Source organism: Cyprinus carpio, chromosome B7, assembly GCF_018340385.1.
Source record: "Cyprinus carpio isolate SPL01 chromosome B7, ASM1834038v1, whole genome shotgun sequence".
NCBI classification, from domain to species: domain Eukaryota; kingdom Metazoa; phylum Chordata; class Actinopteri; order Cypriniformes; family Cyprinidae; genus Cyprinus; species Cyprinus carpio.
Window position 1 is genome coordinate 2912908 of NC_056603.1, and position 13750 is coordinate 2926657.

At 37.6% G+C, this 13750-nt stretch overlaps 1 protein-coding gene across 1 annotated transcript; it reads left to right on the top strand.

Annotated features, from left to right (window-relative positions):
- The first annotated feature begins 2701 nt into the window (after positions 1-2701).
- LOC122137853 lies at positions 2702-12629 on the top strand. Its single transcript, XM_042726866.1, has 3 exons — positions 2702-3220; positions 10456-10826; positions 11522-12629. The coding sequence occupies exons 1-3, from the start codon at positions 2965-2967 to the stop codon at positions 11645-11647; spliced, it is 753 nt and encodes a 250-aa protein (XP_042582800.1). The 5' UTR covers positions 2702-2964; the 3' UTR covers positions 11648-12629.
- The last annotated feature ends 1121 nt before the right edge of the window (positions 12630-13750 follow it).

Below are 13750 nucleotides of genomic sequence, written 5' to 3' on the forward strand. Positions count from 1 at the left end.
TTTCGAACCACTTTCTATTTACTCCATCATGAGTACTTCAACGGTCAAGGACAGTCGGAAAAGAGTGATTGAGCAATCGCCAATAAAGAAAAAATTAGTAGGTTAAGCCATCACTAAAGAAGATCTCGACAGAGCCATTGCTAATGGTATCAAGCTAGCACTTAAAGAGCAGCAAAGTACTTTGGATTCGGTTGTAGCCTCGACAGTAAGAGATGCGATAGACTCTGTACTAACCACGGTATTGCGTGACCTACATATGGACATACTAGCGGCCAACAATTCTGTAAAAGAGCTGAAAGCAGAAGTTGAAAAGCTAGCCATCGCGGCGAAACAAACACGTGACCGGGTCAATTCTGTTCAAGCAGCTGCACGTGAGGATAGGAGAACAGTCATGAACCAGAGAAAGCAGCTAGAACAACTTACCAAAAAAGTGACAAACATGGAGGATAGGAGCAGGAGAAACAACGTACGACTGGTGGGGTTACCAGAGGGGATGGAAGGCTGCGATGCAGCTGGCTTTCTCAGAGATAATCTTTCCAAATGGATTCCTGCACTGAAAGGATGCGATATTGAGATTGAGCGGGCTCATTGCGTGTATGACGGAAGAAAAAGTAACTTCGAGCGGCTGCATACTCTTATCTTTCGTGTGTTGAGATGGCAAGACAGATCGGCGATCCTGAAGGGTGCACGGCAGGCATACCTGTTGAAATATATACGCAGGATAATGTCACGCTGGTGTTTTTCCCTGACTTCAGTCCAGCTACGAGAGAAGGAACCTCAACCCAGTCCTTAGGAGGATGACAGCACTGGGTCTGCAGCCGTTTCTCATCTATCAGGTGAGAATTAAACTACGGCACAACGGTGAGCAGATGATGTTCGACTCTTCTCTTATCAGCTCACTGCCACAGAAGAAGGCATCTTAACTGCCCAGGAGAGGAGAATAACAAGGTGGACATGGACACTTGAGGTTCTGCTGTGATCTTCTATCCTGCAATCTTGTTTAGTGACTGATAAGCTTTGAAATCTTTTTTTTTTTTTTTTTTTTTTTTTGAGCTAATGGAGAGAAGGTTTGATTACTAGTTCTTGACACTGGGCTTTTTGGGGGACAGGTTTTACTTTGGTGTGGATCAGTCACGTATCCAAATATTTGTCTGTCTGTTTTTTTTTTCTTAGGCAGACCTATATTGTCGGTAATGTGCGGTCTGTTTTGGTTCTTGTTCAAAGTTGTTTGTCATTCCTTTTTCTCTGCTACTTTTATTTTATACAACAGACACTAATATCTTTAGTTATTTAAATTGAATTTTAAAAGGATTGCACAAACGGGTGGTTTGGCATATAGAGTTACTTTAAGGAAATCTCATTTTGTGCGGGATTGGATTGCGACATCTGGTCTAACATCTGTTTCCTCGGTGTGTGGTGGAATTGTTGATCGTATTACAATGCCTTTTTCTGTCAAATCTGTTTGGATTCAGGAATTATCTGACCTTGATTTATCTGTCGACTTGGGAGAGGGTGTGGTCTAACCTCAGTTTAACCTCTGAAAACTTGACTCATCGTCTTGTATTTTTTAGTTATTCATGGAGCATGTATAATATCTCAAAATATATAGATGGTGTCTGTTGTTGTTTTTTATGTTTGTTGCATGTATAAAAAAAAAAAAAAAAATTGTTCACAAAAAAAGAAAATCTACACACATTTCCATTCATTTCTTTGGAAGCATTCAAAGACACAAGTTATTCTGCACATTGATTTGATTATTATTATCCATGCTGATAATGATTGGGATCAGCATTCATAGACATTCTGAACTCTATTAGGGTTAGACAACACGTCTCAGGTAGATCCATCACTTCTATCGCAAAAGACTGCTTTGTAAGTAATCTTCCTGATTTATCTCAATTCCTCAACATATCCAATAGCTCAAAACAACTTGATATGTACAGAAACTATGGACTCTCTCTTTTCTAGCATTTTAGGTATGGCTGCTACTTTACGCTTAAAGAAGATTAAGGATAACAGTTCAATAAATTTGTGACGTAAGTTTTATAGTTGTGAAAAAGCACTTCTGTTCTCTATCATCATGCTCTCTGATGCTGTTTGAATAAAGAGCCTCACATTGCGGCAAAATCAGAATGTAAATCAGTCTCAACGTCTTACGTACAGTACTGACAAAAGATTTTGCATAACATAATGAATAAAGAGTTGAGTAGATAGTAAAAGACAAGTCTGTTGAGAGAAGACACTTGATTTACTGATGAGAAGATCAAGCTTCAGTCGCTCCAGAGCAGGTAAATTGGGGTTTGTTGGATTTCTATGGCTGCAAAAAAAAAATATATTAAAAATCACCTACTTCAACTTTAAAGCTTATTATACCTAAATAAGTATAATCAAATTGGTTGTTCAAGTTCAACTTAATTTATATAAAATAAAAAGTCAAATCTCATATAACTTAAAAAAATAAAGTTGAAATTGGTTAATTTGATGAGTTAAACTAATGAAAAAACACATTGCCATCATTATTTACAGTCTGAGGGGTTTTAAGGGGTTTATGTCAAAGGGTGGTTTTTGCATTCACTGATTCTTTCTGCAAGAACATGTTTTGGAGCCATGTCTGCTTGCTCATTTCCAATAAATCCCCTTGATTATAAAGAAAACTATTTCCTTTGCAATATCAGACACCTAACCAGCATATCATATTCTTGTCATTTCTTTCTTTCAGTGAACAAACCTGTGAAGACAAGATGATACAGAACAAGATTCAACTCGTTGTTTTTCTCGGTGAGTGTTAGTGAAAGAAACTGATGTCAGATCAGAGGTTTAGATCAGCTTAACACTGTTGATTTTCCTGCAGCAGGAATCCTGTCCAAGGCTTCATGTGACCTGTATCGAATCGTCCTGATCGAAGATCCAAAGACATGGACAGAAGCCCAATCCTACTGCAGAGAGAAATACACGGATCTGGCGATGGTTCAGAGCGATGAAGACAGAGCCAAACTAAAGGAGGCAGCAAACGCTGTGAACTTTCAGTCTGTGGCCTGGATTGGTTTCTACAGATTCATTTGGGGTTGGTCGTATCAAAACACACCGATCAGCTATGAGAAGTGGAAACCTTTGGAGCCAGACTTGTCCAACACAAATGAGGCCTGTGGGTTTGTAAATCAGTTGGGAAAATGGGCTGACAGATTATGTACTGAGCTTGACTACTTCTTTTGCCAGATTGGTAAGAATTTATACAGTACTCATAGATCTCTTTGATTTGAGTTTAAAAACAAACAAACAAGCATACAATATATAAAATTCAAACTCACAGAGCTTATACACACTACAGAGAAAAAAAAGTGTACTTAGTATTTTGTCTTGTTTTCCAGTACAAATATCCAAACATTCTTAAATCAAGAAACATTTACTTGAGAAACAAAATGAGTTGGAATTGAGTTTGCGGGAATAAAAGGTGCAGATACAATGAAGGCTGGGCAGATTCATAAGTAGAGTTCATGATCAGGGTTGAGACAGGTGGCAGACAAACAATAGGCAAGGCAAGTTTATTTATATAGCACATTTCGTACACAATGGTAATTCAAAGTGCTTTACATAAAAGTAAAATAATCATGAAGAAAAATAACAACAAAAATAAAACAAGCAATTTTATAACAGAAAACAAGCTGTTTTAAAACATTGGAAATTATTTAAAAATTGAATTATTTAAAATGAATTTAAAACAGTTAAAAATAGAAAATGATTTTACATAGAATACAGTGAATACGTAAAATACAATGCAATTAGTTCGGACATCGCACAGTGCTCATTCAATAAATGAACAGCTAAACAGATGAGTTTTGAGTCTAGATTTAAATGTGACTAATGTTTTAGCACATCTGATCTCTTCTGGAAGCTGATTCCAACTGCGGGCGGCATAGTAACTAAAGGCGGACTCCCCTTGTTTTGTGTGACCCCTTGGTATTTCTAACTGATTCGATCCTAATGATCTGAGTGCTCTGTTAGGTTTATATTTAGTGAACATATCTGCAATATATTTTGGTCCTAGGTCATTGAGTTATTTGTAAACGAGTAAAAGTACTTTAAAATCAATCCTAAATGTAACTGGAAGCCAGTGAAAGGACCTGAGGACTGGTGTGATATGCTCAGATTTTCTGGTTCTAGTCAGAATTCTGGCAGCAGCGTTCTGGATGAGCTGCAGCTGTCTTATGGTCTTTTTGGGAAGTCAGATGAGGAGACCATTACAGTAATCCACCATGCTGGTGATAAAGGCATGAACAAGTTTCTCTAAGTCTTGACTGGAAACAAAACATCTAATTCTTGCAATGTTTTTTAGATGATAGTATGCTGATTTAGTTACTGCTTTGACATGACCACTGAAACTAAGGTCTGTCTCCAGAATCACACCAAGATTCCTGACTTGATTTTTAGTTGTTTTAGTTGTTTGTCCCCTAGAGTCAAGGTATGCATTCATCTTGAAAACTTAATTTTTGTTTCCAAATGCAATAACTTCTGGCACATCCAACTATTAATTTCATCAATACATTGGCAGAGGGAGTCAATGGGGCTGTAGTCATTTGGGGATAAGGCTAGGTAAATCTGTGTATCATCAGCATAGCTGTGATAGGCAATTTGGTTCTTTCTCATTATCTGACTTAGTGGGAGCATATACAAGCTTAACAAGAGCGGTGCAAGAATTGAGCCTTGTGGGACTCCGCATGTCATGGACGTCCACTTAGACTTATGCTCTCAGACTCACATAATAACCTCTCCCTTCTAAGTATGACCTGAACCATTTGAGTACCATCCCATAAAGCCCAACCCAGTTTTCCAGTCTCTCTAGTAGTATGTTATGATCGACAGTGTCAAACGCAGCACTGAGAGTCAGAATTTAAGCGAGTATCATTTATTATCTTAATTTGTGATTTGTATGTGATTTTTTGTAGTATTTAAAATGTTTTTATATTGTTCAGGTATCCATTTGAGTTTAATTATTTGTTCAGCTTATTAAAAACTACCTTTTCTATAATTTTGCCTATAAATGGAAGATTAGATATTGGTCTATAATTGCTCAAAATGGTGTTATCAAGATTGCTCTTTTCAGAAGGGGCTTTACAACTGCAGTTTTCAGGGAGTTTGGAAATGTCCCAGAAAGAAGTGAGGCGTTCACCACTTCTAAGAGATGTGCTTCTAAACAGTTAAGCACACTTTTGAAAAAAAGATGTGGGAAGTGTGACAAGATAGCTGGTTGACGATTTTAGGTGCTGCACTATTTCTTCCAAAATTTTGCTATCAATTGCTTCAAAAATAGACATAGTATCTTTTTGATATTGCGTCAAGATCTGTCTGACCTCTGCATTACTTGAGGATGTGCTAATCACCTTCCTGATATTAATGATCTTCTCAGAAAAGAAGGAAGCAAACTCATTGCATTTGCTGTTGGAGAGCATTTCACTGGGAATCTGACTTGGGGGGTTTGTCAGTCTCTCAACAGAGGCAAAAAGAGTATGAGTGTTGTTTAAGTTACTGTTTATAAGGTTTGAGAAGAAATTCTGTCTAGCTGTGGCTAGTTTCACATTAAAAGCATGAAGGTTGTCTTTATAGATGCGATAATGAATTTCAAGTTTCGTCTTCCCCCACATCCGCTCGGCTTTTCTGCATTGTCTTTTCATAGTTTGAACCGCTGTTGATCTTCTCCAAACTGATTTCTGTCTGTTTGTTTTCTTACTGACTATTATTGGAGCAATATCATCAATAACATTCTTAACTTTTGAGTTAAAGGAATCAAGGAGAATATCAACAAAGTCTGGAGAAATGCTTGGTGTTAAAGATATAGCCTCCATAAACCGCACACTAGTGTTCTCGTTAATGCATCTCCTTCTGACAGAGACAGATCTAGATTCAGTGGTAGCAGAGATCAATATATCAAAGAAAATACAGAAGTGATCAGATAGTGCTACGTCCTTAATAACAATGGATGAAATGTTTAGACCCCTACTGATGATTAAATCTAGAGTGTGTCCACCTATTGTGTGTGGGTCCGGATGCACATGCTGAATCAGGTCAAAAGTGTTTAGAACCGTTATCATTTCTTTTGTAGTTTTGTTTTATGCATTATCTATGTGAATATTAAAATCCCCTGCAATAGCAAAACAGTCAAACTCTGAGGAAATCATTGATAACATTTCTGTGAACTCTTCAACAAAGGCTGGAGAGTATTTTGGAGGCCTGTAAATAATGATAAACAGAATGCGTTGAGCACCTTTCAGAACAATCCCTAGATATTCAAAAGACAAGTACTGACCAAATGACATTTGCTTGCATTGATAGACATCTTTAAATAGAGCAGCTACACCTCCACCTCTCCTAACAGCCCTACAGACACTCATGAAAGTAAAGTTAGGAGGGGCTGCTTCATTGAAGATTGTTGCACTGCAGCTGTCTTCTAGCCATGTTTCATTTAGAAACATAAAATCCAGATTGTTTGTGGTTATAAAGTCCTTGATTAGTAATGATTTATCTTTTAGTTTTTAGTGAGCAAATGTTTAAAAATGCTAACTTGATGGCAGTGCTTTGTGTCTTTACATCAATCTTAGTTTGATGCATTATAGGCCGCAGATTAGATGAGTTTGCCCTTGAGCTTGAAAAGGCCTTAGACTTTCTATCACGTGATAAAACTGAAATAGAGAAAGCTACAGGCACACTGGGTTCCCGCTTGTTCTGTAAACATTTGTGAATGTTGCTGCTATTATAGCAGGGACACGACACATATCACTGAGAGCTGCTATCAGTTGTTTTTAGTTCACCTACAGCAGATGGAGGGTTGGGGCCCTGGCGTTGTGGCAGCGGTTGGAGAGCTCTCACAGGAGCAGGGCCCACAGGCTTTGGTGGTTAGGGGGCCCGCCAATTTTTTGGTGATATTTGCAGGCTTGCAGCGAATGAGTGAGAGAGTTTAGTCCCAGCATACACCAATTCCTCCATTTTCTGTGAGAAGCACAAAAGTGGAGATGCTGGAGAGAGGCATAATGTGTCCGGTGAGCGGGGCTGTGTCTCTGGTGTTTCCGGTGACTGTGATATGTTGTCCTGGCTTCCCTGGCTGTTTTCCAGAAAGTCATCCTTGGGTGCTGAGTCTTGTATTTGTTTTGATACCTCACAGTCTGTCTGTGAGGAGCTCTGTGGGCAGGGCTCAGCCGGGATAGTGTCCATCAGAAGTGCTTGTTGTGGCTGCATGGTGTTATCAGTGTCCTCATGGGATATGTCAACCACATGATGACTCGGACCTGGTGTGTGTGTGTTGAATGAATTGACATACTCTGCTGAAGGATGGCGTAAGGAGAAGTAGATATTGTCCTAAAGCACTCTAGCTCCAAGTTTGTTTGGGTGGAGGCCATCCGGTTTAAACAGTTGTCTATGGCGCCAGAAAAGATTGAAGTTGTCGATGAAATTCACTCCTTTTATATTGCAAGATCTTTGTAGTCATGTGTTCAGCCCAAGCAACCATGAAAACATATTTGTTCCCCTTGCTGGGAGTGGTCCACTGATAAACGACTGAACTTTGAGTCTTCGAAGTGTTTCAAAGAGTTCACTGAAGTCCTTCTTAAGGAGTTCTGACTGCTCTTTCCGAATATCATTCTTCCCCACATGGATGATGATTCGATTTGCAGTCTTGTGCTTCATCAGAATGTTCTGAAATTCCTTGTTCACATCAGAGACCGTTGCTCTACGAGAAATACGAGCAATACGAGAAACTCGTGACAATCTGATGTCTCGTGTTCCTTTGGCTCTCGCTCCCTGTTTGTGCCATCGATTAGTGTGGCGATCAGTTTCGGCTTGTTCCTCTACACTTGGTATAAACTGTTGGGATTCAGAAGATTCATGGGACTCACCTGCTGTATGCTGAGAGGGTCCATGACGACGGTCTGCTGAGTGTTCCGTCTGTCTTTTGGAAGTCCAGCAAGTAACTTTGTTTCAAGAACCACAATCCTTTGTAGAAGTTTGCAGCAGTTCATGCAACAAGTATATTCAACAGGAAGCATTTTCTCTCTCTTCTGTTTGAATGTAGGCAGTTGTTTTCCCGTCTCCGCAATGTAAGCTGCTGGCAGTGGGAGGCAAAGTCTTCTTTTTGTAGTATAATTCCAGTCCTAAAGAGTTTTTAGTTTTAGTGTTTGTGCCAAAAATCTGTTGTTTGAGCACTTTGCTGATCTGCTGAAGTAAAAATCTTAGAAAAATCAGAGAAAAGTACAGAAATAAGAAACAAAGCACAGAGCTGTAAGCTAGAACGTCCGAACGGTAGCAAAGCCGGAAGCAATAAATAGCATAAATCCACAAGGCAGGCAGGGTCAGAATTGGTAGGCAGCAAGCAGTCGTCAACAGGTAAACAGTCCAGGTAATCAACAGATAATTAAACACAGGAAAACCGCTCAGATATGTCTGCAAGGCAAAACAAGACTTCACAATGAGAGCAGAGAAGGCACAGTTTAAATAAGAATCAGAATTAGCTTTATTTAACAGGTGTGCGCAAACATGCAAACATACTCATCTAACACGGGAACAGAACAAAATACAAAAAAATTAAAAATTAAAAATTTGTAAGACCTAGCAATAAATAATGTGTATGAATCTTGCACAGTGGATTGATTTATGTACAGATTTGTGAATTTTTACTCTATATAGAACTGTATAAATAAAGAGATATGCATATGTATTTACATAATGCTTGAGAAAGGCAATAATTAAAAATGTAGAATGATTTACGGAAAAGAATTACAGAACACAGGTAATGATTCATATGGTAGCTGTTTAAGCTGGAGATGGCATGGGGGGGAAAACAGTTTTTATGCCTAGATGTTCTAGTGCACAGAGACCTGTAACGTCTGCCTGAGGGGAGAAGTGCAAACAGGTTGTGTCTGGGGTGAGAGGGGTCTTTGATGATGTTTCCTGCCTGTTTCTTAACTCTGGAGTTGTAAAAGTCTGGGAAAGACTGGGAAGGTGCACACCAATGATCCTTTCTGCTTTTCTATTGTAGTCTTCTTAAATCTGATTTGCTGGCTGACCCAAACCAGACAGTAACAGAAGAGCACAGAACCGACTCAATAATAGCAGAGTAAAACTGTGTCATCTGCGCCTGTGGCAGGTTTAACTTTTTCAGCTGACGAAGGAAGTACAACCTCTGCTGGGCCTTTTTCACGATGGAATCAATGTGAATGTCCCACTTCAGGTCCTGAGAGATGGTTGTGCCCAGGAACCTGAATGACCCCACTGCAGCCACAGTGCTGTTCATGATGGTGAGTGGGGGGAGTGCAGGAGGGTTTCTCCTGAAGTCTACGATCATCTCCACTGTTTTGAGTGTGTTCAGCTCAAGGTTGTTGTGACTGCACCAGACAGCCAGCTGCTTAAACCCTTGTCTGTAAGCAGACTCGTCTCCGTCCTGAATTAGGTCGATGACTGTGGTGTCATCTGCAAACTTCAGGAGCTTGACAGAGGGGTCTTTAGAGATGCAGTCATTTGTGTACAGGGAGAAAAGCAGTGGGCAGAGAACGCAGTCCTGAGGAGCTCCAGTGCTGCTGGTGCGGGTGTTGGATGTGAGTTTTCCCAGCCTCGCTAGCTGCTGCCCATCTGTCAGGAAGCTGGTGATCCAATGACAGATGGAGGTGGGTACACAGAGCTGTGTGAGTTTATTCTGAAGGGTGTCCGGGATGATGGTGTTGAAAGCAGAGCTGAAGTCCACAAACAAGATCCTTGCATAAGTCCCTGGTTTGTCCAGATGTTGGAGGATGTAGTGCAAACCCATATTGACTGCATCATCCACAGACCTATTTGCTCTGCAAGCAAACTGCAGGGGGTCCAGCAAGGGTCCAGTAATGTCCTTCAAGTAGGCCAGCAACAGTCTTTTAAATTACTTCATGATCACAGATGTTAAAGCAACAGGTCTGTAGTCATTAAGTCCTGTGATTTTGGTTTCTTGGGTAAGTACCAAGGACCAACAAACCATGGCTGCCATCTGTGGCGCCAACCAGAAGGCCGGGCAATAGGAAACACTTGTGCAGGTGATTAGTCTCAGGCATGGGGCATTGTGGGAAATGAAGTCCCAAAAGGTCGGTTAGTACTCCGGTGATGGTTCCCTCTGGTGGTGATCAGAGGGAGCCACAGAGGCTGAATTTCTTATGCTATGTTCATCAGTGTCAATCATCACATTTTCGGATTCAATCCATCATTTAAATAATGCTGTCGATCCTGAAACTATGAAATATGCAGATAGCAGCATGACAAATGTATATTGCATTAAAAAAGTAAGCAAATATAAATTATATTTTATATATTATAAAATCACTTTTCCAAGCCATTTTTTGAGGATGAGTTTGTCCATATTTTCTATGAATAAATGCACAAACTTATAGTTAATTTTGTATGGCACTTCACATTTTCAAAATGTTTCTCTGTCCAATCTACTCCTTACAGATAGACAGGACACACTTCAGGACAAGTTTAAGTACATTGACATGGTCATGAACTGGCATGATGCTCAAATTTACTGCAGAACACACTATGTAGACCTGGCCACCATTACAGACGACACAGAGAACACGTTCCTCGCAAACATACTTTTTAACATGGGACGCTACAATACTTGGATCGGCCTGTACAAGAACCAATTGGGAAACGAGGATTGTGTGACAGCCAGTACTGAAGTACTGATGGCTGATGACTCCTGCTTGACTCCACTGCCTTTCTACTGCCGCGAAAACAGAAAAATACAACGTGTGAGATTCACAGTCAAATCAGATGGAGATCTGGACGAGTCTTCAGTGATGGAGGCCATAGAGAAGAAGGTGAGATGATTCTGCATGTTATTTTAATATCATTAATATACTATTATAGTTTAATATTCAGAATAGTAATTTTAAACTATTCTATAAGGGTTTGTATTTAAATTTTTTCAGTTTCTATTTTAATTTTAGTTAATTTTGTTGTGCTTTTTTGTCACTTACATGTTTGCATGTTTCTAAAATTCCTTAAATCAAGATCCATTTACCTGAGAAGCAAAATGACTTAAAATATGAAAAAAATAATTATTTTTTTGTATAAAACTAGAATAAATAAATAAATACATAATAATAATAATAATAATAATAATAATAATAATAATAATAATAATAATAATCTGGCGATGGTCTCAGAAACATCAGGTAGCTTTCTTTTGAACTGAACCTAACTTTTCACAGAAATGTATTTTTCATTGTTTTAAGCAAACAAAAAAATGTTATATTTGCTTCTTATCTTCTGTAATTGGAATATTTGTTGATCTTAGAATGTTTATATTTAATTGTACAGAAAAACAAAACAAAAATTAGATTAATTAAATTAATTTAAAAATTAAGATTTTTTTTTTTTTTTTTTTTTTTGCAGTGTTTATTTTATTTTAATTAACAAAAAATATTTTAAAAATTATAGTTTTAGTTTACTGACATCTAAATGGCGGTAGATTGATCTCGTTCACTCATGACTGATGTAATCTGGTCTTTAGATGAAGCAGATCCTCTCAGATCAAGACATGGAAATCACATCCAGCATAAAATGGGGTGTCCAACCTGATGGGAAGATCTTCCAGCAGCAGAAAACACAAGAAAACACAGAAAACAAGAGGTGTTAAATCCAATGAAACGCTACAATCTGATACAAGCGATAACTTGTCCAAACATTAATGAATCTTTAAGGAAAAGGCATTCATAATAAATTAAGGATGTTCAACACCATAACATGTGATTAATACAGTCAATGCATTGTAAATTATAAAATAATGATGGAATATATATAATACACATTATTTATATCAGTTTGGTATTTGTTAACATATAAATCTTTAAAAATATCAGGCAAAAAATTTGCTTACGTCTATTAAGTACAGCAATTTTTCTTTAATCTATGTTTGATATGCTGTGCAATCGATTAGAAGGCTGAACTGACTCAGGATAACATGCGAGCACAGCGTCGCGCAATTAAACGCTGAGATCTGCAATTTCTATTAATGAAACCTATTAAAAAATAACTTTCTTCCTCAGTACTTTTCCTGTTGTTTTCCACGACAAGTAGCTAAATATTTTGGTAACACTTTATGTACCTTATTTTTTAACGTGGAAGTAAGCCATTTTCTGTGAATATGCAAGACTTCCGGGTTCATTAACCGCTGAAGGGAAATAATGAGAAGAATAACAAAGTGCAGTAAATGGTAAAAATGTTTGCACTACAAACCAGTGTATTCATAATTAAAACAATACATTAAAACAATATGGCAAGACACACCAGTTTGGAATATCAAGCATATCAAAACTAGCTGTTTTGTACAGCTAAAAATAGCTGGACGCGGAAGAGACCAGAAGCCCCGCACATAAAGTTTACGAATGTCCAGAAAAAATAAGGTGGATAAAGAACAATTCTCAATATTAACTAGAATGCATTTTACTTGCATATTGGCTCTTTATTAGTACTTATAAAGCACATATTAATGCCTTATTTTTCATGACCACATTCTAGATCAATTAATCCTACCCCATACCTAAACTTAGCAACTACCTTACTAACTATTAACCCTTTAAGCCTAATTTTCTTAATGTAGAAAGTTTTCTATCAAACAATGCTTATCTTTTTACTCTCTTTGCTAAACAAGTTTATGCTTAAAACAAATAAAATATCTGCCATCGGGAGTCAGAAAGCAAAAAAAAACCCTCATTCAATTTTAGTACTAAACTAGAATAAATATTTTATTTCATTTTGGATGTCACTGATTTAAGAATATGCTGTACTTAACAAAAAAAAAAAAAAAAAACTAAAAACACTGAGGAAGAACATTGTTGCAGTCTACTGTAAATAACATTAAGATCATTTTCTCAAGTTTTACTCTTCACTCAAATTGTTATTCTGATAATATAATCTGCGATATACAATTTTGCATTTATTTAGTCATTTATTTAGAAATTGTAATTAGAAATTAATTTTAGAGGGCAACCATACATTTGGTTTGTGCTTTGATTTCTTTAATATTAATTTACTCTTCATTCACATAGGATATATCATTAATTAATTTTATTTTTCCATTTAATCATATAATCATTTTAATCATTTATTTACTCATATCATTGATTCATTCAAGGATTATTCATTTATATTTATTTGTTTTTCCATTGCTGTTTATTCTTATGATTGTGTGCTTTCATTGGATATTTGTCTTCATGAGTAAGAGATCAGAGAATGTCTCCATTTCAAGGATGATGTAGTGAAGCAGTCATTTTCCATTGCTGTGGTCTGTGCTATAATAACACTTGTTGTATTTGTGCTGGTCAGACGAAGTCTGAACACTGAAACATACACAACTAAGATTATTCAATAAACTCTGCTCATTTTATCATCACTTTGTCTCCTGCTTCCGCTCTTCTCTGGCTTTCTCAGTCAACTTTTTGGCTGACAGAAGACTGTTAAAACTGTTTTGACATCTGAATTACAGTTTTTCATGTGAAACTTCTCTCACAGTAACAACTTCTCATTTAGATCAAGTATTATTGAGAAAGTGAAGGCTTAACCGGACCATATCCAGCACGAGAGCCACTAGTTTAGCTACACAATAGATGAGTTTAACTGGTTCATTTAGAGCATTTAGCCTCCATAAAGCTGCTCACTAAATCATATTTGACTTTAATGTGTTGTGTTTGTGTGGTTAATGGTGATTCATCTGCATGGTTTACAGCAGGCATCCTCAAAT